At 24.8% G+C, this 24,771-nt stretch overlaps 4 protein-coding genes across 9 annotated transcripts in view; 2 read left to right on the forward strand and 2 right to left on the reverse strand.

Annotated features, from left to right (window-relative positions):
* The window catches only part of LOC112693033 (mitotic spindle assembly checkpoint protein MAD1), a 4,448-nt gene extending 2,746 nt beyond the window's left edge, over positions 1 to 1,702 (reverse strand). The window contains exons 1-4 of the mRNA XM_025567913.1: positions 1,513 to 1,702; positions 1,255 to 1,436; positions 1,020 to 1,187; positions 702 to 905 (exon numbers count right to left, since the gene is read on the reverse strand). Coding sequence (XP_025423698.1) covers positions 702 to 905; positions 1,020 to 1,187; positions 1,255 to 1,436; positions 1,513 to 1,702 — 744 coding nt within the window. The remainder of the gene's footprint in view (positions 1 to 701; positions 906 to 1,019; positions 1,188 to 1,254; positions 1,437 to 1,512) is intronic.
* Positions 1,703 to 4,431: 2,729 nt separating this feature from the next.
* Positions 4,432 to 19,433, reverse strand: LOC112693013 (E3 SUMO-protein ligase RanBP2-like). 6 transcript variants are annotated; one of them, XM_025567875.1, is made up of 24 exons: positions 19,229 to 19,433; positions 17,964 to 18,189; positions 17,715 to 17,888; positions 17,475 to 17,647; positions 17,265 to 17,407; positions 17,069 to 17,201; positions 16,688 to 16,966; positions 15,011 to 15,131; positions 14,687 to 14,923; positions 13,384 to 13,498; positions 12,947 to 13,109; positions 12,394 to 12,542; positions 12,164 to 12,314; positions 11,895 to 12,108; positions 11,683 to 11,810; positions 8,617 to 11,614; positions 8,472 to 8,552; positions 8,331 to 8,387; positions 7,500 to 7,657; positions 7,386 to 7,439; positions 5,247 to 5,745; positions 5,021 to 5,185; positions 4,825 to 4,952; positions 4,432 to 4,756 (listed from the first exon to the last, which is right to left on the reverse strand). In XM_025567875.1, exons 1-24 carry the CDS (start codon positions 19,325 to 19,327, stop codon positions 4,541 to 4,543), a joined length of 6,861 nt encoding a protein of 2,286 aa, XP_025423660.1. In that variant the 5' UTR covers positions 19,328 to 19,433; the 3' UTR covers positions 4,432 to 4,540. The 6 variants fall into 6 exon arrangements, with proteins under 6 accessions (XP_025423660.1, XP_025423661.1, XP_025423663.1 ...); XM_025567876.1 differs by having other exon boundaries at positions 8,331 to 8,384; positions 19,229 to 19,327; XM_025567878.1 differs by lacking the exon at positions 8,472 to 8,552 and having other exon boundaries at positions 8,331 to 8,384; positions 19,229 to 19,327.
* Positions 19,434 to 21,128: 1,695 nt separating this feature from the next.
* Positions 21,129 to 22,412, forward strand: LOC112693057. The gene has a single exon (XM_025567944.1). The coding sequence runs from the start codon at positions 21,284 to 21,286 to the stop codon at positions 22,331 to 22,333; it is 1,050 nt and encodes a 349-aa protein (XP_025423729.1). The 5' UTR covers positions 21,129 to 21,283; the 3' UTR covers positions 22,334 to 22,412.
* An 864-nt stretch (positions 22,413 to 23,276) lies between these two features.
* On the forward strand, positions 23,277 to 24,590 carry LOC112693055 (enoyl-CoA delta isomerase 1, mitochondrial-like). Its single transcript, XM_025567942.1, has 6 exons — positions 23,277 to 23,404; positions 23,470 to 23,594; positions 23,708 to 23,854; positions 23,968 to 24,086; positions 24,168 to 24,349; positions 24,419 to 24,590. The coding sequence occupies exons 1-6, from the start codon at positions 23,308 to 23,310 to the stop codon at positions 24,574 to 24,576; spliced, it is 828 nt and encodes a 275-aa protein (XP_025423727.1). The 5' UTR covers positions 23,277 to 23,307; the 3' UTR covers positions 24,577 to 24,590.
* The last annotated feature ends 181 nt before the right edge of the window (positions 24,591 to 24,771 follow it).

The raw sequence follows: 24,771 nt of genomic DNA on the forward strand, positions 1-24,771 counted from the left end.
TGATATATATATATATATATATATATATATATATATATATATATATATATAAAAATCTATTAAATTCATCCAATCTATATAAAATATTAAATTTAAAATGAATAAATGAAAACAAATATAACTTTTTATATATATTAAATATATCTATAAAAAACATAAAATAAACAATTTATGGTAATGAAACTCAGAAATCATTATTTTGTTTAAAATTCCATCAAGTTTCAAGAATAATTAGTATTATATAGTTCTGTTAGCTAACCAAAATTGGATTTTGTAAGTTGGATTTAAAGCACAATAAGTAAGAAAAGCAAATAATCATATTTGGCAGTAGATGCAATCAATGAATATGAAAATAAAATTCAATTAAAAAATGATTGATCTACAATTTAAAAAATAAAGTTAAAAAAGAATATTTTAAAGGTCACGAAACTTTCAAAACTAAAAATATTACCATAGGACAGGAAGACAAAATAAACAAAAATTGAATTATTGGCAATCAAACATTAATTATAAATAAAACACATAATTTATGCAATTATAATATTAATGAGAGTATAATATGATGAATAATAGTCACTGCCTTTATCAAGATTTTTTATATATACTAAGCTAACATAATAAAAAACATATAAAGTATAAATATCATGAAGTATTGTTCTACTTCTACTTTTTTTTTATATATAAAAAATATTCTAACTTACTTTAATTCTTTGGTTTGCAGTATTAATTTTAACTTGATCATTTTCTAACAAATTAATTTCAATTTGTTTTTTTCTTAAATTACTTGTTAGTTCTTCAATATATTTTTCATTTGACCTAAGTGTCTTTTTCAGTTCATTCAATTCATATTCAGTACAATTTCTTGATGCAATATCATTTTGATATTTTGTGAGTTCCAAGGTAACCTTTAAAAACAAATAATTTACTAAACATATAATATGAAGTTCTAATTATTAAAATTTCATATTTAAATATAATTATTCTACAAATTTTCAAATATAAATTATAGAAATATTTACACTAGCTAGCTTATCTTCAAGATTTTTATTTTCTTTATCAAGGCTTGATATTCTATGTTGATTATCTTCCACGATAGACTCAATTTTTTTCAATAAATTATCATTTTCTTCCTTTAAATTTAATTTTTCACTTCGGACTTCTTTTAATTTAGTATCTAACTGGTCAATCTAGAATATTTTAAATAAAATTTAAGTTTTATTGATAGATATTAATTTTAAATTTTATTATCCAAACCGTTAATTTTGCTTTATTGACATTGAATTCTAATGCAGATTTTTCCTTTTCAAATATAAGATCAGATTCTCTTTTAAGGTTGAAAAGATTTTTATTTCTTTCTTGTAGAGAAGCTATTTCAGCACGGGCATTAATTAATTCTTGTTTTATATGACGTGATTCCCATGGTGAAGTCACTGGTGCTAAAAACAGAAGTAATCTATTAATGCTACAATTAGCTTTAAATCAATACTATATATTTTAATAATTTAAGCATACTAAGGATAGATTCTTGCAAATCAGGACTGCATGACCGTCGTCGTTTATTTGACAATAACAATGAATCATTAGATGTTAAACCCATGCTTGTATCGTAGTGCATCTGCATAGACTTTGACCGGTTATTCGAACGTAAATCGTCCAATATTTTGATTACGAATGTCTGATCATTGTCCTTAGATTTATTCATGTTCGATTGTATTTTGTGTTTCAGTGATTGAAATTTACACGATACACAATATTTTACAATAAAACTTCAAAAGTAAAATGAATTTAAAAAAAAAAAAAAGAAAAAAAACAGAATCTAATCTCAAGACCGAAAATTTATAAAATTTTCAATTATATCCTTAACAATGATAATAATATTTATTATTTATATTTTTTTATAAACTTGTTACAACAGTTTTTATGTGGCAATGTTACATTTGACCTGGCCGACATTGCTCCGATTGTACGCTGGATATCCCACTAATACCACGGTATAAAAACCATGGTATGCACAAGTATTAACATAATATAGATTTCACGAATTGATCTTCGCAAGAAGAAATTGTTTGTGTCCGTATATAATATTGCCTACATTAAGCTTTTTTTTGCAACTATCAAATTGAGAAAATGATAAAATCATTTTCATTATAATGGTTTTATATATTGCTAAATTTAAATTAAAATTAAAATAGTTAAATACATTAATAGTTAAATAAATTTAATAATTTATAATTCGAAAAAAAAACACAATACCGTAATATAAATTTAAAAATACAAAATTCATTGCGAATATTTCAAGGGAAAATATAATACAAATGTTATAATTAGGTTAAATATTTAATATTTTTGTTATAAAAGCATATCTAGTTGTTTAAAATTTAAACCCTGGGTCCCATCAACACAGATTTAGTCATTTCCAAATAAAAATATCATATTTTCCTAAATTTGTTATAAAATCATATTGCACAGTATATAAAATACAAAATTGGATTATTAATACATTTTATTATTTGGCCCATAATTGGGCCATCGCAGTCATACTATAAACATTTCAATGTTATTCCTTCCACAGAATTTTGGACATCATTCAATACCCTTTGAATAAGAACCAGTATAGATAGTAGTATAGTATTAAATAAAATTAAATAAGCTACCTGTCAATTTTGCTCTATCAGCTGTAGTAAACCTTAATTTATCAATTTTATTTTGGTGCTATAGTTGAGTATTGCTGTATCTTACAATTAATTCATTGTCCTTTTCGTTCAATAAAGATTAAAATATAGTACTGTAAACTTAGAGGTATGGAGAAATATGAGAGCAATAAAAATGTTATCTTTTTTAATTACTTTTGACTTTATACTTTTCTAATATTCTGTATAAACCCAGCAGATAGTCCTATGGATTACTATGTATCCATCTGTTGAAATTAAACAATACACCCAGTATATTAAGTATGTATTAGTTTATATTCATACTATAGTTTTAAGTGTATATATACATTAGTATAGTCAGCAATTAATGTTGAGATGGCACATTCTCTATGTCGAGTGTGGCATATATACAAATATTATAACACAGCTATACGGAGGTAGAGGTAGTCGAGACATGCGACCGGTTGCCATTGTACGAAGTGCGTTGTGTATCATTTTATTATTCATGATATTAAATTGTTTATTAATTTAACCTAAACATGTCTGTATCTACTTATAAACCGATTCCACTCAACACCATCATACTATGATAACCAGTGTCTTCACAACTAATCTTGATTATTTTATCTGTAATAATCGGGAATTATAATGAAAATTATGTTATCGTTTTATCAATGTTATCACATATTGTTAGCTGCAAAAAAGGGGCTAAATGTAGGCAATATTATATACGGACATCCTGCAAAGATCCATTCGTTAGATTTCTATGTGTATCATAGATATTATAATATTAAATTTATTATCTATATCTGCGAGTATACTATATATTAATCTGTGTCGAAATACACTAAACCATATGTATTAATTTACATATACATACATATATATATATATATATATTTATATTAACCCTTATTGTTTATATATCTGTGCAGGTCCGTCGCGAAAAGTGTTCCGTTCTTCGGCTAACAAAATGTCGCTCTTTCAATCAAAAAAAAAATATATACATAATACACAATTTTTGTGTATTATTAATATAATAAATAATGTTTTACAAATTTTATTTTATTTTTGTATTCAATAAAATGCAAAAAGTGAATACAATATTATTATTTCAATAAACGGTTTCTAAGCCGCATGATTGACTGCTCTATAAGTAGATGCCAGTAACATGGTTTCCAACGTCCGATCGACATAATATGTCGATCGGACGTTGGAAACTATTGTTGACTATTGTTGTCGGACTATTGTTGATATGTATATTATACATATCAACAATAGTCATTGCGTTTAACGATCATATTACTTTTTACTTTTTCAAAAATTAAATTGTTCAACTCATTTTGAACTTGTGATCCAAAATAATGAGTATGTTGTCCTTTAATTTCCATCTTTTCTAAATGATTTTTTATAACATTTTCAAATAATAAAAAGCATTTGATTAGCTTCAAAAAATTTGGCCCTCGAAGAATTCCTGGATTCGCCATATTATTTATTATCTAATAATAATTCATATGTAAATGAAATTACCATTATTAGTGTAATCATAAAATAGTATGTATTCTGTGGTACAATGTAAAATGTATCAAGAAATCAATATTAGTTATAATTTTATTTTTTTTATATGAAAGAATAAAAAAAAATTTATAACATATAATACAAGACTTCTAAGACATAAGAAACTAACAAAGATTTATAAAAAACTTAAAAAAAAATTCAAATCTTGATTTATTACAACTTTTCACAATAAATTTAAATATAATACAAAGAAAATTGGATGTATAAAAATTAAAAAAAAAAAAAATCTCTTTCATATAAATAATAACTAATGTTATATTTTAACAAATTATAGTTTCAGTATTCTATTAACTCTAATTAAATGACTTTTATTATGTATTTATTTTACACACACTATCATTAAAAACTTGTTTAAATTTATCAGCAATCTCTTCGTTTTTGAAGCGTATAGCCAATAACTCTTTTTGTGGATCTGGATAATCTTCAGTTGTGTTCATACATCCCCAGCAGAATGCCTTGTTACAGAGTTTCATCGGCAGAAGCGATATATCTGGTGTTATTAAATGGTTACAAACAACTTTAAAAACCTAAAAGATCAACCAAAAAAATTAGAATATACAATAATATCATTAAAATAATATTTTTTAGTATTTACTTTTTCTCTTCGAAATAGTAGACGATAGGTATTTTTTTCTGGGTGATACAATATTTTCATTTCACCAATTCCTCTTTCTTTATACTCATTTCCATCTTTACGAAAAAGTTTGGAACGTTCACAGAATACTATACATAAACACAACAAATATTTTAATTAAACAATATTAAAAGTAAATAATTAATATAATAGTTACATATAGTTTCATTTTCTTCCCCTGTGGAAACTTCAATAGCATCTGGAAGTGATATGATAGGTTCAAATTGAGGATCATGACTATTATCCACTTCTTCTTTTTCACTATTATTCTTCTCATCAGTAGATTTATTAAGATTGACATTTTTGCCTGCCCATTGATTAACTATGAATAACATAATAATTATTATCATACCCCATAACAAATACATTTTATTTATAAATACCATTAATAGCATTTTCAACAATGGGCTTATCTTTAATGCCAAATAAATGTTGTCCAAATTCTAATTTAGGATCTTTAGATACAAACCCAAATTTAAACAGACCGTCAGTCTTAGGATGGAAGGAAAATAAACTATCATTTTTAAATTTATTATCATCAGTCTTAGAAATTAATGAATTTTGAGTGGTATTTTGGGATTCTGATGAACCAAATATTGATGAATTAGGAGCTTTAGTTGAAGAGAAATTAAAGAAACTAGTTGATTTTGTATCACTGGTTTTAATAGAATCAGCAGAAATGCTTCCGAAAAAAGGTTTAGTTCCAAAAAGAGGTGTATTAGATGTTGATTTTTCAAATAAACTAGTTGAAGACTTATCGCCAAAAAGAAATGAAGAAGGATTGAAAAACTGCGAAACATGATTTGTTGGTGTGACCAACAAATTATTTGATGCAGAAATATTCACTGGTATTTTTTCTTTTTCTTTAACTCTTTCGTTTTCCTGAAATAAAAAGAGTTATTAAACTAAAATATATTAATATTAAAAATATTTAATTATTATATATTAAAATAATAGTTTAGTTAAAATTCTTAATGGTTTTTTTTTTTATGTATTGCAATTATAATTTTATTATCTCATAAATACATAGTTGAAAGGCCGATGGGAATGACATGCTATGAGGCAATTTATAAATTCTACAATAATAAATAAAAACAAAAAATGTATTATAATTTCTTATAAACATTATTTGGAATTCATATTCTTATAATTTTGACAAAATTAAATCATATTTATATTTATGAAATTTTGAAACAGTTTCTATAAACTATTTTCACGTAATTCCACAAGAAATTAAATTCAAATGTTACTTAGCATGTTATTCCCACCGACCTTTCAGTTATATATTAAAGATACATATAATAAAATTTAACATAAATATATTGGAAAAGAGAAACTGTTTCAAATGATTTATTTTAATTTCATAAAATAACATGTATATTTTAAATTTTAATTCTTAATTTACAATTAAAAAAAAAAAAAATTATGTTAATATAGGTAATAATTATAATATATACATGTAACATATATTTTAATGAAACCAAATTATTCAAATACAAAATTAAGAAAATCTTACAAAAACTACAAGAATAAACAAATCATAACAGTGGCTAAAAACATGTAGAGCATATTTGAAACATTTATTTATTATACAGTTATCAACTTTGATAACAATAAATATAACAACTCTAAAATAACAAAAGAAAATTTACCCATATTTAAACAAGCAACACATTTTTTACACTCGAAATGATTTAATTAACTGTCAATTATCAAAAATATTCAGATGAACATATAAAAAATAAAATATGAATTAGAAAAAATTCAGAATTTAGATATTGAAGAACAAGAATTGACTACGAACTTATTCAACCTAAAACTATATAAAAATTTGGCTGATAGAATGTTTATAATAACCAACACAAATTATATTGTAAACTCCATATGACTCCATGTAAGTCACATATTAAAATATACAAGTGATATCATAGTTTTTATAAGCCTCAAATATACATTAGATTTATTATCAACAAATGCTAATAAAAATCTTAATAACATACACTTAGTCTTTTAGCTCATTGCTATAAATGTATTAGCAGTTAACAATTAAAATTCAAAATAATATTATTATTATTATGGAAAATAATATATTTATCATTATATTTTAATTTATTAATATAGCTTTTAACCTGAAAGTTATTATGGTTCAATAATTCATAGCATCAAAAAAATTTATCATAATACTAAAGTTTTTTTTAAAAATAATAGTAATATAAAATGTACAATGAATTAATAATTAGCTTTATAACTCTATGGCTTGGTGCAAAAATGGTCAACATCAAAAAAGAACATACTAAAATAACAAAAATAGTTAAAATAACAACATCAACGTTAATTCAAATCAAAATGGCCAATATTAATAACATTGATGAAAATTTTCAGTACATTGAATGTTATTTTAATAAAAAATAATTTAAAAGAATGACAGTCAAAGAATCTCAACTTCATCAAAATATGACATTGGATCTTGCACCAAGTCACAGAAATGTAATACAGCTAAGAGTTACTTGTTTTAAAATTACCTTTTTTTCATTATCTGTCTTCAATGAAGTAATCTTATATTCATCTACTTCTTTCTACAGAAATAAATGACTTCATCAATATAATGTCACTATGTATGTTAATTTAATATTTACCTCTTCAGAATCTTTTTCACATCCAGCACATCCCTTACATTTTGCTTTGGACTTATAAAGGAAAAATGACAATGGTAGTTTCAAATCTTCAGCAAGTACTTGATCATCATGAGATATAACATCTTCTAATAACTGAACATCGAGAAATTTTACATTTTCTAAAAAAAACAAATTATTATAACTATTAGTGATCTTTAATGTTAATGATTAATAAATAGGGTTCAAGACATTATTTTATAACTAATGTTTAACAAATAAATGCAAATTAATGTTTGACATTCAAAAATATGCAATAAAAAATTAAAAATATAAATACAGTAAAACCTCGATAAGATAGAATCACTTGGGACCATGACATTTTTCCATCTTGACAGGGTTAGTTAATTATATGTAATTAGAAACAGGACCAAAAAAATGTTCCGTATTACCAGGGTTTCCGCCTTACCGAAGTTCCATCTTATCGAGGTTTTACTGTATAAATATTTTATTTATATCATGAAACAATTCAAAATTTCATAATTAAGTTGGTATTTTCATAGAATATATATTTTATTAAGATCATTGTAAATCATTACAAAAAACATGCAAATACAAGAGAATTCCAGAACTCTATTAATATTATACAAAACACAGTGATGATCCTTATTTTAAATGCTATTTTATAATACTATTATGAATTAGAAATTAAAACAAAAAAGTTATAATAATAATTGATATTAAAAACAAAAAATTATTCAATAGTATTCTCTAAATATCAAAGTAAGATATTTATAATTGTAATTTGGAAAGTTTGAAACTTAGATCATATATTGTGTTAGTATTATAACTTACCTGTATCACTTTCAGACTCAGTACTTGATGTTATTACTTTTGACGCATCAAAATCTACTAAAAAATCAATGATACAGATTAAATAATAATAATAATAAGATGCATCATTCTACTAAAACAATTAAATTACAAAAAACAAACATTGAATTTCAAATGACTTTGAAGTTGTTGCAAAAATCCTTGAAGGGTTATCAATTATAAATGAAGGCTTTTCTATTTTAACTACAGAATAATTAAAACAAAGGTTAAAAATATATTTAATATATAAATATATATATAAACTTACAATTTGAAAAGCCAATCTGAATATTTTCATTCTCAATAACAGACTTATGTCCATCAAATTCATCACTATCCTTATCAGTTTCATCAGATCCTTCATCACTTTTGTCAGAATCATATTTCACCAGGCCAGCACTTTCTTCTCGCCATTTTAATGGTTTTTTTTGCAAAGAATTCTTGTTTGTAACATTAAATGTTTTTGTATTATTACCAGTGTTCAGTGAACCAAAAGATGCTTCTGAAGTAGTTCCAAATGCAGGCATTACAAATGGGATTGCTGGCTGTGAATTAAGAGTGCTATCACCAAATTTAAACATAGATGAAAAAGATGTTTGTCCAAATGTAAAGCCGGTGGCTGATTTATTTTCCTTAGTTTCTTCAATAATTACTCCCGGTTTTACTGTACAGCATGCAACACATTTTACAGTAGTTGCATCATTTGACAAATAACATGCATCACAAGTCCATGAGCCAGGTTTAGGTTTAAACTGAGCTAAGTCATTTAATTTAGGTAAAGTCTTAACACTGGTATCTAGTTCAGTAATCAAATTTGTTTCTACTACTTTATTTTTACCATTAGAAATATTATTAATTTGATGGGCTTTGTTCTTTACTTCATTAAATTTATCTCTGAATGCAGTAAGTTGTGGAACAGATTTAAACCTAATAGCAAACAATTCTTTTTTGGATTCTCCATCAGAAAAATCTTGACCAATCCATGACATGGCTTTATCTGAAGATGACACAGGTTTAAGTTCTAAATCAGCAGTTAACCTTTGATTACAGCAAATTTTATGTATTAATTCTCTTCTCATCAACAACTGATAATATCCATCATTTTGATTGTGCAAAATTTTCATCTGGCCAATTCCTTTTTCTTTCCATTCTTTTGTGTTTGGATCAAATCTATGAAGCTTTGCTCGGTCTTCAAATACAACCTCAAGACCTTCCTCACCTGTAACCACATCCACTTTCTCAGGTAAAGGAATAACTGGAACAAATTCTGCAGTAGGAACAAAATCTTCACATTCATCTTTTGGTTGATTTGAAGAATCATTGGTATCTTTTATAGAAGATTTGATAATAGCATGAGGTGAAGGATTAGTTTTAACATTAAATATTGTGCTACCTGCACCAGGAAAACCTTTAAAATCAGGCGAGTTAGTAAAGCCCGTGTTGGGTGAACTTTTAGCAAGTGTACTAAAGTAAGATGTTGCAGATGTTCCTGATGTTAAATCTAATTTAGGAGTAAGCATTTCCAATTTGTTTTTAATTTCATTGGATGAAAATGATTTTTCTGAAGACTTAGGAGTATTATCAGCAGAAAATAATCCTGGTTTAGAAATATTAAGAGAAAAAGATTTTAAATCAGTTTTAGTTTTAACAGTTTTGGGTGTCAATAAAGATTTAAGGTTAGATACATTTGTTTCCTTAACAGGTGTTGAAAAGTTCAAACTAGAAAACAATCCTTTAGACTTTTCTGGGGTTTTATTTTGTTCTTTAGGTGTAACAATCTCATTAATAATAGGGGGTGCACTAAAAGTAAAACCACCCAATTCATGTTTAATTGATTTTTCATTTTCCAAAGATAATTTTAAACCTATACTTTTGTTTGCTTCTATAACCGATTTATTATAAATGTCAGTAGTATTAGAATTATCAACTAATGAATTATTTAGAGAACATGTTTGTTTGTTTTCATTGAAAACTCTTATAAACTCTTCACAATCTTCGACAGTCTTAAATCTTGCACATAAATTTTCTACTTTTACTTTAATAGCATCAGAAAAGTCATTAGCAGACCAGATAACAGCTTTATCACCTTTCGATTTTAATTCCATATTATCATATAACAAATGATTAGCACAAACTTTATGTACTTGTTCTCGTCTCATAACCAACCTCACTTTATCTGTATCATTGTTTTTCAATATTTTTAACTGACCAATGCCTTTTTCCTTCCATTCTTTTTCAACATATTTATATAATTTTGCTCTTCTTTCAAATAATATTATGTCATTTTCTTCTCCAGTAACTTCTTCAACTTTACTAGGTAATGGTATTACAGGTTGAAATTCCGGTATGGGATCATGTTCTTCAGTATAACTATCATCAGTTGCTGAGTTTATAGATTTATTTAATGAAGTTTCTAAACTCTCTTTAAATGTTGAAGGTTTTAAAGAAAATACTTCGTTGCTTATTGGTAAGCTAATAGATGATGTAGACTGAATAGTAGGTACACTATGTGTTATAACTGACTGAGATTGGATATTAGTTAGTTGACTATTGAATTTGAAAGGATATGACGGTTGGAAATCAGATGTTATGTTACTACTTAAAATATGATGTGTTGGTATAATAACACTAAGTGGTGGCTGTGATACTGGAGGATCAGTTGGTAAAGTATCAGATGATGTAATGTTAACATTTGGATTAGGGGCCATTGAATTACCTAGACTAACATTATTATATACGTTAATCTGCTGAATAGGTAAATTGGACGAATCTGGCAGTTGAGAAAATTTATAAAAAGGTATTGTAGACAACTGAATTGGGTCATTAAATGAATTTTGTATACATGATGTTGGATCGAAGGTTATTTTATCAAATTCTTCATTTTCTGGATAAACGTCATATAAATCATCATGTCTAACTTTTATGATTTCATTTATAGCATTAATTCTTTCTGTCAAATTATCTTCTAAATTATCAATACGTTTAGTAAGTACTAAATCAGTCACAGGCTTATGAGCAGCAGTAGAAGTAGAATTAGAAGAAGAAACTTGACAAGATAACTCATTAATTTTATCAAAAATAGAATCCTTAGTATTGTTAAAATGATCAAATAGTCTATCAACTTTTTCAGACATTGATCGTAATGTCTCAATCATATTATAATACTGTAATCCCAAAGTTTGACACTGAACATTCTGTGATTGTACAGCTACTTTTAATTCATTTAATACTTTGACATCAGCTTCATCATCAAAAATTCTCAGGCTCTAAAATTAAAAAGTAATGGGTTAGAAATCAACATATACTTATAAAGAACCTTAATTTATACACTTACTGAATTAAGCGATGAGCAAGGAGTACTAGTAATATTATTAAATGAACGATTACTAAATTTACTATAAGTTTTCTTTCTAGATATGTTGATTGTGTTATTATCATCAACAGATAAGTCAAAATTTTCTTCTATGTATGCAATGAAATTAAAAAAAAAAAAAAAAAAAAAAAATGAAAATGCATTCAAATAATTTATTTTAAATATATACTTACGGTTATTAACTGTCCCATTAATATCAATATTCAATTGTAAATCCAACATTTCTTTCTTAAGTTCCAAGTGTAATGGGTGTTGGGGATTTTTTTGTAAACATTCTTTTGTAGTATTCAATAATTCTTTCACTTTAGTTAATATCTTATTATTTTCCTCTGATAATGTATCTCCTAAAGAATTTTCATCTTCTGTTTTTATCATTTTTTTATAAATCTAAACACATATTAATTAATAAGCAATATTTTAATAAAAACAGACTAGGACTGACCATTGCTTGATAAAAAGATGCATATGGTGATTTTAATTTTTGAAATGCCTTAATTGCTTCATCATTTTGGTCATTGTTCATTAATTGACAAGCTAAAAAGAATCTACCTTCTTCCAGATATTTGTTTACTTCTTCACTAGTTAATTTTTTTCTGAAAATTAAAATATAAAAATAATTATCAAATCTATACTATTGAATATTAATATTACTAGAATTGTGGTACAAACTACCTGTAAAATTCAAATAATGTATTTTTCGGCCGAATTTCAATTCCATGTTGGTTAATGCGTTCAAGTAACTGAATGGCCATTTTCCAATAAAGAACAGCTCTTTTTTCTAGCCCTCCTTTCAAAAGAAAGTTATCCATAAGTTTATTAGCCTTATAAAAAAAAAAAAAAAATTTGTTAATTGTTAGACTATATAATTTTAATCAATAAAACAAAATCTAATGAATATTTTGAATGATTGAAGCTTAATACTTCTAATTTTACTAGATTTTTAATTCATTTTTTATTACTTTATACGGATTATTTATATTAAAATTCTATATAAACTGTGAGCAAGTATTATATACTATACATACATTTTTAAACTATAAATCACATGCAAATGATTAAAATGTAGAATATATTTTATTTTATGAATGATAATTTTAATTTAAATCCAAAATTCACATAAATATATTTAAAATTATTTACACTTTAAAAGCTAGAATAGAAATGTATTCCGAAATGAATTAAGGTAATCACCATCATAGTTAAAAGTTGAATATTTAATTAATACCTGACTGGCAAAGTTTTTGGCTAAATACACCATTAATTGTACATCAATTCCATGATTTCCTATCAACCTAATTGACTCTAAACCTTGAATAGCTGCTTTTCTTAACTGAGATACATGTTTAACATCAACATTTTTTTTATAAATTTTATACATTGATTTCCACCTAAAAATGCAATTTTTATTACAAAACTACTATTTTAAAATAATTATAAATAATTTAATAGTTCAAAATAGATATTAAAAGTTTCTTAAATTATGAAAATTTGAACATGATTTAAACAACATTAAAATTATATATTTTAATTGATTATGATACTCAATTTTGTAATACATTAATAGAAATCAATAGTCAAGATAAATATTGTCAATAATGTAAATTAATAAGTAACTTACAGAATCTTTAAATACAAGATCATGTTCCATATTAAAATACTTACCAGTTCTCCTGTTCTGATGTTGTCAACTGATCTGTAATATTAGATGGTAATGTTTGTGGTGCTTTTGGATCACTTCTTTGAGATTGGTTATCAAGAAATGAAGCCACACTAAAAACTAAAAAATTAAAAACAGATTACAGTAATAATATAAAAAAAAAATAGTCATTAATGTCTTAATAGTTATTACATAATATACCACAATAACTTCAAATCATATTTAAAATAACTTAAAAACATTTAATATCTTATTTATTCATAACAAGATTATTCAAGTAATTAGTTATATTTATAAGACTTATTTTTACTAATTTTAAAAAACAAAGAAGAAAACTATGGTAAGATTCCACAACTGATCTAAAGATGCATAAATAATATTACTGAATAAAAAAAGTCAGATGTTTCAGTTTATACTTTAAAATATGGTTAATACAGTAGAGTAAAACTAAATTTCTTAATAAAAGTTAATTTGAATTTTAATGTTCTAGCTTTTGCAAAAAAAAAAATTAAAATTAAATAAGTGTACATTTTATAAGAAAATTCAGGTGCTCATAAACAGCATAAATTTCATTAAAATAATTAAAAACTATGTAATGTCTAATAAAATAATTATGTTTGATGAAAATTTGCTAAAATAATCAATTTCATCAACATTTCATTTTGTTTACTTATCCATAATTTTTGAATTTTTTTTTTTTTTTTAATTGACTCCAATGAAAATCATATGAAAAAAATTTTAGACTATAAGGATTTTCTAAATCATTTAGTCAAAATGTAATATTTAAATGCTTATAATTTTTTTTCTTTTAACAATAATAAATATATTTGGACATTTTTGTTAATTTATGTCAAACAATTATTTTTAAATTTTTTTTAAAAAAAAAAAAAACATTTAAATTTTCCTTAAATAACAAAAAAAAAAGGCTTTAGAATTATAATTAAACCATCTATAGCAAATGCTGATATAAAAATTCGATGGAAATTTAATATCTACAATTATCATTTGTTGAATGCAATGAAAACAAAAAATTGATTTTGCTATAAGCCAATATACCATATATTTAGTTGTATTTCTATAACTTTTCATCAATTTGTAACAATTATTAAGGAAACTATTGGGAAATTTGTGAAATTATTCTCTTTATAAAACTAACATTTCCTATTAGAAATCTCTAATTGTTATGATTAAAATGTATGTAAGAACATTTAAAGTATCAATATTTTTAAATTCGACACTATAGTCGTTAAGATGTAAAATGGATATCATTTGCAATCCCCAAATGACTTATTATACTTAATCACTTACTTGTAGCATACAAAAATGTATTCATATCTATTTGACATATTGATTCAATGTTGGCTGATGCAAGCGAATTAGTAACCAATGGTAATTCTTTAAAACTTTTACATCCAAATCCAACAGGAAATACTGTATCTTTAGTTAATCTTATGCCACATCCTTTATTATCATTTTCTAATAGTTGTATTCCGTACCAAACTAAATGATGCAGCGAACCCGGTTGACTCATTTCAAATGCCAACACTTAAAATTTAAATATTATAATACTTAATTTTATTATTATTTTTTTTATTATTTTATTTAATAGCAATAATTAATAAGTTTACTTACTATGTTTTGGTACAGCATACTGAATTAATTCTGGAATATTATAAATTAATTTGTCAGGAGAATAATGAATAAATAATGAAGTTTGCACTCCTTCGGCATATTCAGGACCATTAAATATTTTCTATGACAGCAAACAAAATTTAAATTAATGAATTACAGACATTATTCACTTAAAATAAAAAATGCAAAAATAAAAATAAAGGAATAATTTATAAATATGCATAAATAAAAGAAAACCATTGAAAATAAATAAAGTATTAGTTACTATTGAATTAGCTAATAAATGATTAAATAATAATACATATTTTTACAATAAATCTAGTTATTTAATTAAGGACCTCAGAAAAATTAAAAAAAAAAAAAAAAAATGTTTTCCTTATATCTAATTAAGTACTACTGACTTAAATTCAATGTCACTTTGAAATAAATTAACTCTTTTAAAAATGTAAAAAGTATTTATAAATGTTTTAAATTTCATACTTTATTTAATCAAAATAAATAATCAATAGACATAATTTTTCTGAATTCAAAACATTGTTTACATATTTATATTCTTAACAGTAAACTTACATATAATCAAAGGCTTTTAATCAATTTTTATACTTGATCTTTATGTGGAAGATAAAATACCCCATGTGTAAGGTTGCATTAATAGAAACTAGTCAAAGATTAAAGAAACATAGAATTATTTAATATATTTAACTTCTCAGATTTAAAATCGAAAAAAATTAGGGTGCAATTTTGTATGTATGAATATAACTATCATGATTGATGGTAATCGAACGATTATTCTATAGAAATATTTATAGAACCATCTGAAAGTTTTAAGTTATGGTTGATACATATTTTTCCTTTTATTATATATTAGCTGAATTTCTCAGCTTCACCCATAAAAATACATGCTTATTTTTGTCAGGTTAGGTTACTACAGGCCAAGGATGAGCAATTAAAACTTAAAAACTTTAAACTTCAAAATCTAGCAAGCCATAGTAAAGAAAACAAAATTGAAAAAAATGTCATTAATATCGACAATCAGCATTTATTTTAATTAATTAAATTTTACACCTGAATCAGCACAATAAATGCCTAATACCTACAGGAATATTAGCTATGCAGATATGGATATAAATTATATTTAGACATATAATGATTTAGCTGAGTTCAATGCTGAAGAAAAATATAATACCTATATTTCACAATCAATGTAAAAAAAATAAATAAAAATTAATAAGTTAGAAAACCACTAAAATGTTAATAAGTAATACACTTGCTAACTGCCAAATACTCTTCCCTGTTATAGGCAAATAAAATAATGTTATAATCATCGTTTTGTAAACCTTATTGTAAATCATACAATATTTGTTCATCAATAATAGGAGCAACAGATTTTTTACTTCATTTTACTGTCTAATTCAATCTAATGTATATTTTTTACCTACCTTGTAATTTTTATTAAAATTTAGAGTTATTTTATTACAAATATCTTGAAATTTTAATTACATATTTAGATAAAATTAAATACATATATTTTATGCACATATTTTTTAATTTTAAATACATATAAATCCACATTCTAGTAATAACAGCTAATATGCTCCAATACATTATGAAGCAATTTTCCAAATAAAAAAAAAAAAAAGAGAGATTATACCTATATGTTGTTACAAATAAAAATACCTTGTAATTTGTAATCTTCCAATCATTAATACACAATAATTTAATATTGTCAATAAAATTATCATCTTCCCTAGCCATCATAGCACGTAAAACGAAGCCACTTTCAATTATTCTCTTAGTACCTTGCAATTCCCATAACATAACATTTGACTTTTGTTCCATACTGAATTCTTTATTGGATATACTCTCAAATGCTTGTTTATTTATTGAAGGAGCTAAAGACATTAAAAATAACGGTGCAGCCAATTGGTTACTCTTATTCCAAGATAATGAATTTTCCTAAAAATACAAAAAAAATAAAACACCATAATTGTAACTTAATATTTTTATTACATAGATTTATTATCTAAAATAAAAAAAAATAAAAATGTAATTAATTACTTTTTTAGCTGATTTCATCAGAACACTAGCTAAATGAAAATAAAATTGATTTGATATATGCTGTATAAGGCTTCTATAAAATTCTGTCTGAGGTGATGATAATTGTATAGCTTTATATAAAGTCTGATCAAGTCTAAATAAAAATAAAATGATTATTTTAAATTACAAAATATTAAAAAATAGAGTCAATATTTACCTAAAAAGAGATTTATAACAATCAGATATACTTTTTTGTTTGCTAGTTTTTGTTTCCATGATAAATAAAGAAGCATTACGCTCAAAAATTGGTAATACTCTTGAATAGAATTCCCAAGTTACAGAATTTGAAGTTTCGTAGGCCTGTTAATTTAATTTTAAATAAAAATTAAAAAAATTACTAAACATAGTGATTATGAATAATACTTACTTCACATATCTGAGAAATAGCTTCATACCATTCAACATTATTTTTTTGAAAGTTAGAAGTTTTTTCAATATTTATTGCATATGAAAAAGCTTCAGACAAACGTCCAGAATTTTCATATAATTTTAACTGTTTTATCTTAAGATTCATATCATCTGGTTTAACAGATATTTCAGCTAGAAATTAATGAAACAACAATTTTTTTTAAATGAAAAATATACAAGTATGGATATATAATCATACCATTGAGTAAATTCTCTATTTTAGAAAGATCATAATTTTCATTAGATGACAATAAACGATCCTTTAGTTTATAAACTAATGGATGATAAGGATATAAATCTTCTGTCTGCTTACATATTTTTTCAGCTTGAACTTCATTTAATTTAACAGATGAATCGATCATTAACTCACAACCTAAATCAATTATTTTACATTATAAAAATACAGTAAATTAATATTAAAATAATTTAGATTTTTGAATAAAATTACATGATAATAGTAATTCCGGTTGATTCGGTGATGAAGTCAATGATTTTTGATACTCAATAATAGCTTTTTCTTTATTTCCAAGTCTATTATAACAATGACCAAGCAAACGTTGTCCTTCAGGCGAGTTCTCATTTGCACTCAAAAAAGTAATAACATATTCTTTTGCCAATTCAAATTCAGCAACTTTAAAATACATACGAGCAATAGCTAATCCTTTAAGTTTTTTCTGCAATTTTAAAGAAAAAATTTAATATTTTACTATGTGAATCTGTTAATACATAAAGTTCAATATTACCTAAACAAAATTGTTATTGTTTAATTAATAGACTAATGCTGGAATCTATGATGTAATTAATATATAAAAAAAACGTGAGTTTATGTTTCCAGTTTGATGAGATGATCTAATAATAAAATGTATCATCAGTGTATAATTATTTTATAGAGATTTTATAATTTTCAAACAATTTTAATGAAATGGTTGATTATAGGTTTTGCTGCTGGGCAATAACGAACAGTATAAAAGGAAAATAGAGATCTGTGCTTTTATGACTGTCGTTCAATGAGTGCAGGACCAGTAAAATATCTTTATTAATGCAATAATAACAAGAAATAAAATTATCTTAATTTACCTATAACAAATTTAAATTTAAAAGTATTAAAACTACTTGTTTGCTTGATTTTTAATATAGACCATTCAGATCTGGTAGAATCACTACACCTCTCCTCTAAAAGTCTCTGTAAGAAGCCATAGTTCACAATTTTTTATTCCTAGGAAAATAAGGTCATTCTAAATGATCTACTCATTGATATTTGGATGACCAATTGGTATTCCATTTTGTAAGTTGTCTCATTATTTGTTGTAGGTCTTGCCATATGGCTTCTAATATATTTACCTAGTTTTAGTTGTGACAATTATGTATGCATCATCTACATACTTCATATTACCTTATTTTTTTCCTCCATTAGCAAGAGCAACTTAAAAAATGTATTTAGCAATTACCCTCATTTTTTTTTCTCGGAACTGTATGAGTGTATGTATAACATGAATGATTTACCAAAAATAAAAATAGATGTATACATAAATAAAAAATATGATAACAATAAAAGACTTAAAAAGTATGGTGGTCATTAAAGAAAATTAAAAACAGTATCACAATCGCAAATTTAGACAAGTCACATTTGCTCTTTTCATTAGAGTATGGATATGATCGACTAGTTATGCGCCAACTTGTTAGACATAAATAAATAACTATTGACCTACAAACCTCATGTTCGTTGTTGTTTAGCTTGTTAAACAACTCTTGCACGTGTCGATCAATGTCTTTTTTAGACCGGTACAACACGGCGTTTCCAACGCCTTTCATCTTTCTTTTAGATTAGATACAATACCGGCATCATAAAATATCAAAATAGGAAGTAGCTATTTCTGAATTCAACGCGTGTTTACCCATTTTCACATTCTGTGCTGTGATTGGTCCAAATATTTATAATACCTTATCATTATTTTATCATTGCTGATTTGATTACCGCCTTAATTTAAATTTAAAAACAATTATTATTGATATAATTTATGCAGTTAATTTAATTATTTATATATATTATGCATGTTCAGAGTGGCAGTTTTGAGATTCAATTTTGACTGGGGTGACTAAATATTAACATACATATATACAAAAATTATAACATTAAAATTGTAACACTATTGTTTTCTAAATGTTTAATCCCCAAGTAGCTGTGAATATGTTCTTTTGATGACTCATGACATTTTACACTACGAGACAAGTTTTTAAGATCACAATAACCAACTGTCAATCAGACAGATTTTGATTGACCTAAAAATGTACACGGCCAACAAAATAACGCTTGTTTGTAATAGCTTCCACAATCATACCACGCAGGATTAAACAGTCGACAAAATCTTTGCCACCATTTTTGTCAAGTGATTGGCACGACAAAAAAGGAGTTGGCTTGCCTTCTCTAATCAAATCATTTTTATGAATATTATTTCAACGCCTAAAAGGCGTTTCAAGTATATCATTACTGGATCATTTATAGGATCCAAAGTTCCAGAATGTAACACAGTGACAAGTCACATGTACTATTATATACTTTACAGTATAGTAGTAAATAACAACAATATATTATCGCTAATCATTATAGCTTTGCGTACAAGAACCAATAAGACTTTTATAAAATTAACAACGCACACAAATAGGAAACAGTTTTTTTGGTAAAAATATAACGCATTTTACAATTAACAAAATTATGTAAATCCTTATAATATCCTTAATATATTTTGACTTAAATAATAGCATTGATAATAGAATAGACTATTAGAATAATCTATTCTATGTTCAATACTAGCTCTTCATATTTCAAACTTGTAAAATTTGTAAATTTTAACCTTGACATCGGAGAAAATTTCGGGGGGGGAGGGGGTTACAACCACTTAACCCCCCCTGCGTGTGCCACTGATAGTTACTAATGTCTAATTTGCTAAAAAAACATATTCCTCTTATTAATTTTTTAAGTGAGACACCGCCTCACTTGCCTTACCCTCAAAACCATCACTGTGTTCAGCTAGGCCTATTATTTTCTTGAAGAATAAATACATAAAAAATGTTATACAATATCTTAAATCGAATGTGAAGTTTAAGATAAATTGTTATTTATAAGACCTTCCCTTCACTCAAAATCTTGAACTGATCATGTGATGAAACAATTGTATATACAGAAGGGTAATAAGTTATACGTGTAATAAACATAAAAAATAAAAGTAAATAATAATTTTAAAATTATTTAAATTCAGAAATATTTTAGTAATTGTTGAATTGTACGGGTTGCAGGTACCAACAACCATAAAGAAACATGAAAATGATAGAGGGGCTTTAGCACTCCAAGTTTTTTCATTAAAATTGCGCCCCCTGTACTTGGATTGTTCACAGATTTTACGGCTCCACGGTGTACGTAAAAACTTAACTGCAAAATTAAAAACGTACGTTATATTTAAATAATTAACCTTCTATTATCTATGTCTGAAGCAAATAATTTTCTGATAATATAATCAGGGAAATGTTTACAAAGCTATTATAAATCAGATGGCCAGGGTATATATATATTCTGTATAGAATTTAATAAATGAGGTTAAGGTTTTTAACCAGTCATTCATGATGTTTTGTTTTTTTTTTTTTAAACATTTTGAGAATTGCGAAAATAAGTCATTTGAATTATCAACGTTTTTTTGTTATAGATATAATTTTTGTTTAACGTTAAATATTAGTTTAGTTTCCGTTTTACTTTTAGTTGCTTAATGAACTAAAATGCATATTAAACATGTATGTATCGAATTCGAAATATACGTATTGTCATGTCAAGTTTATATAACGTTTTCTGACAATGTACCTATTGACTATGACATCGAAATCCATCTAAAATCAATTACAATTACATTAGCAGAAAAGAATACGTACATTTTAAATGTTAAAGAATATACTTTTGAAGAAAATGATGTTAGAGACATTAAAGTTTATGGCAATAAACTGTTGTTTCGAGCTCAATTAAATAGTTGCCCCGAAACTGAATCATCTTGCTTCTCATTCACGCCTGAATACATGCCCAAAGTAAAAAATTCTGAAGAAGTCAACATTATTTGTTGCTCATGTCAACAAGTATTTAATAGTAAACCATTTAGTATTCGTAGAGTCTTACCTGTAGAATTATTTGAAGTTGATCATATGTTTTGCCACGGAGGAACAGATAACTTAGTGTTCCGACCTCAAGACGAGGACTGCTACTATGACAAAGTATCAATTTATATTAGAGACAAACATCAGATTTTATCCAATTCCATTAAGTGTGAAAATTGTAATTTGTGTCTAGGCATTTGTGATGATTATGGATTAAGATTTTGGTTGGATTCAATCAATATTATGTTCGAAAATTGTGATGTACAAACATATGCTTCATCATTTGATTGTTTTGTTATTTTAGTAGATGATATTATTAAAAAAATGCTTGGACCAATTTCACATGTTATAATGAAATATAAAGATTCTAAGAATTTAAATCATCATATATTAATGAAAATTATAAAAAAAAATGAATTTGCCATTGCTTTTAATCCTAACTGTAAAAATGTCCTTTCACTTGATCGAAGAAATTGCTCAAGTATTATTTGGCATACATCTTCTGAATTTGTTGACCAATGGAGGAATAATTATTTTATCACAGAAATACAAATATCAGAAAGAATGTATCAAAGTGCTGTTCAGAATTTATCTGAAATTAACAAACAATTTTTAATTGGAAATTGTTTCACAGGAAATGAAAAATCAAGGAAATCTTATTTGTTTAACGACATTGTTCAATAATTTTATATTATGCAAATGATATTATAAAACTATAACTATAACTACTATTCATTTATTAAAATCTAACAACTATATAGGTATAGCAATTTGATAAGTTTATACATTTTTATTATTTAATTAAATATATTGTGTAAAAAATTATATTTGTATCATTATTATGTATAATAAATCAAGCTCATCAAATATAATTTTAATGTATTATGTATAAGGTGTTGTGATTTATATTTTGTGAAATGTATTATACCATTAATTATCGAATAAATTTATTCTTTAATCAATGGTATTATTTAGTCTAAGCCATATTTATAATAACTTGTAAAGTACAATTCATGGTATATGATACATTATATAAATATGTGTGTAAAAAACATTGAAATCTTGTAGGTATTATGAATTATTATTGACAAGAAATATTAAATTATTTGTAGACGAATTTTTAATTTTCTATAGCATTTTTGACAAAAATTCTGACATGGGTTGACCATCCTAATATCTCTACCCACCATAATTGGCATCATTGTCTGGAATTTAATTTATTTTTATTTTAGTTTGATAATTTATGAATTTAATGCTCCCATGAATAACAACTAACATTTAAAAAAATAAGTTTGATAGAAAAAATAAATTAAAAATATATAATATATATCTGAGGTGTGAATTCACTTTGATGTAAATAACTTGTTGTTTGCTGATAACGTTAAACAGTTGTTTTTATAAATTAGATAACTCGTGCCACGAACTTGATCAAATTTAATATTTATCATTATGATCTACCATGTTTTCACTCATCAGTAAAAAATTAATTTAATAATTTAGTTTTAACATTGATGGTATATCTCGAAAGTAAAGATTCTTTTATACTCTAAACACTTATACGTTTATTTTTAAATTTTCTTAAAAAGTATAAAATTCATTAATTACAAATAATCTTATTTAATATTATATACAATATAATTTGATTTTTATACTTTACAATGTTGAGAAGATTAATTTTATCTAGAAATAATACTTTTATTAATTGTCGTTATGCTTCTCAGTCCATGGTTCAAACTACGGTTGACGAAAAATCAGGTAATATCTAAGGAATTTTTTTTTACTTGTTTTATTTAAAAAAAAATGTATTTTTATGTATACAGGCATAGCCACAGTGACAATGAATAAATCCCCTGTCAATAGTTTAAATCTTGAGTTTCTAGATGAAATTAAAACTGAACTTAATAAATTAGAAAAAGATAAAGTTAAAGGAATGATGTTAACATCAGTATGTATTATATTTTTACTAAATTTTGAAAATTCAAATACTTCATGCAATTAATTTTTAATTGTAAATTATAATTTACTTATTATACAATGTAATTAAATAATTTATTTCAGGGTTTACAAAAAATATTTTCAGCAGGATTAGATATAACAGAATTTTATAATCCAAATCCTGATAGATTATCAAAATTTTGGTCTACTTTACAAGATACATGGCTCACTCTCTATAAGACTCCATTTCCTACTGCAGCTATTATAAATGTAAGTTAATTTTGAGTTATTTAAATTTATTTTTAAATGGACAATAAATATTAAAATATTATTTTTTGTTATAAATTAATCTAATCTCTTGAATTTTATAAAATAATATAAAGGGTCATAGCCCAGCAGGGGGATGTTTGTTCGCCATGAGTTGCGATTATAGAATTATGGTTGGACCAAAATATACTATTGGGCTTAATGAGACTAAATTAGGAATTGTTGCTCCTAAATGGTAATTTATATTTAAAATATTGATTTATGCATTATTTATACATATCTGTATACAGTGTTATCATATTTCTTACAATTCTAGGTTTATAGATACTATGGTTGCAGTTATTGGTCAAAGAAAAGCTGAAATATCATTAACCACTGGAAAAATGTATACGACTGATGAAGCATTACATATTGGTTTAATTGATGAAAGTGTTCCAGATGTAAATACAGCTTTAACTCAAGGAAATCTATTTTTAAATAATTTTCAAAGGATATCTCGTGAGTAGTATTCTAATATTATACTTAGTCAAGCCCGAAAGATTAAAAACAATTTTAAATCATTTACAGCTTGGGCGTATAAAATGACTAAAGATATTACTCGCCAATCAACTGTTCAATGGTTGATTGATAATAAACAAAAAGATCTTGATTTTGTTGTAACATATCTGCAATCAGCAGAAGTTCAGAAAAGCCTAGGGCTTTATTTACAATCCCTCAAAAAATAAACTATAACTTTATATGTACTGAGTTATTATTTACTATGTTAAGAATTTAAAATACCTTTTTTTGTAAAAATAAATAGTACCTTGTTTGTGATCAAAATTCAATGAAAACTTTTAAACTGGCAGTGTTTATTTTTCAAATATTTTTTTGATATCATTAAATATTTATCATTTGTTTTACCTTTATATTAATATTAT

This window comes from Sipha flava, unplaced genomic scaffold (assembly GCF_003268045.1).
Source record: "Sipha flava isolate LNK unplaced genomic scaffold, YSA_version1 80_pilon_pilon, whole genome shotgun sequence".
Classification (NCBI taxonomy): domain Eukaryota; kingdom Metazoa; phylum Arthropoda; class Insecta; order Hemiptera; family Aphididae; genus Sipha; species Sipha flava.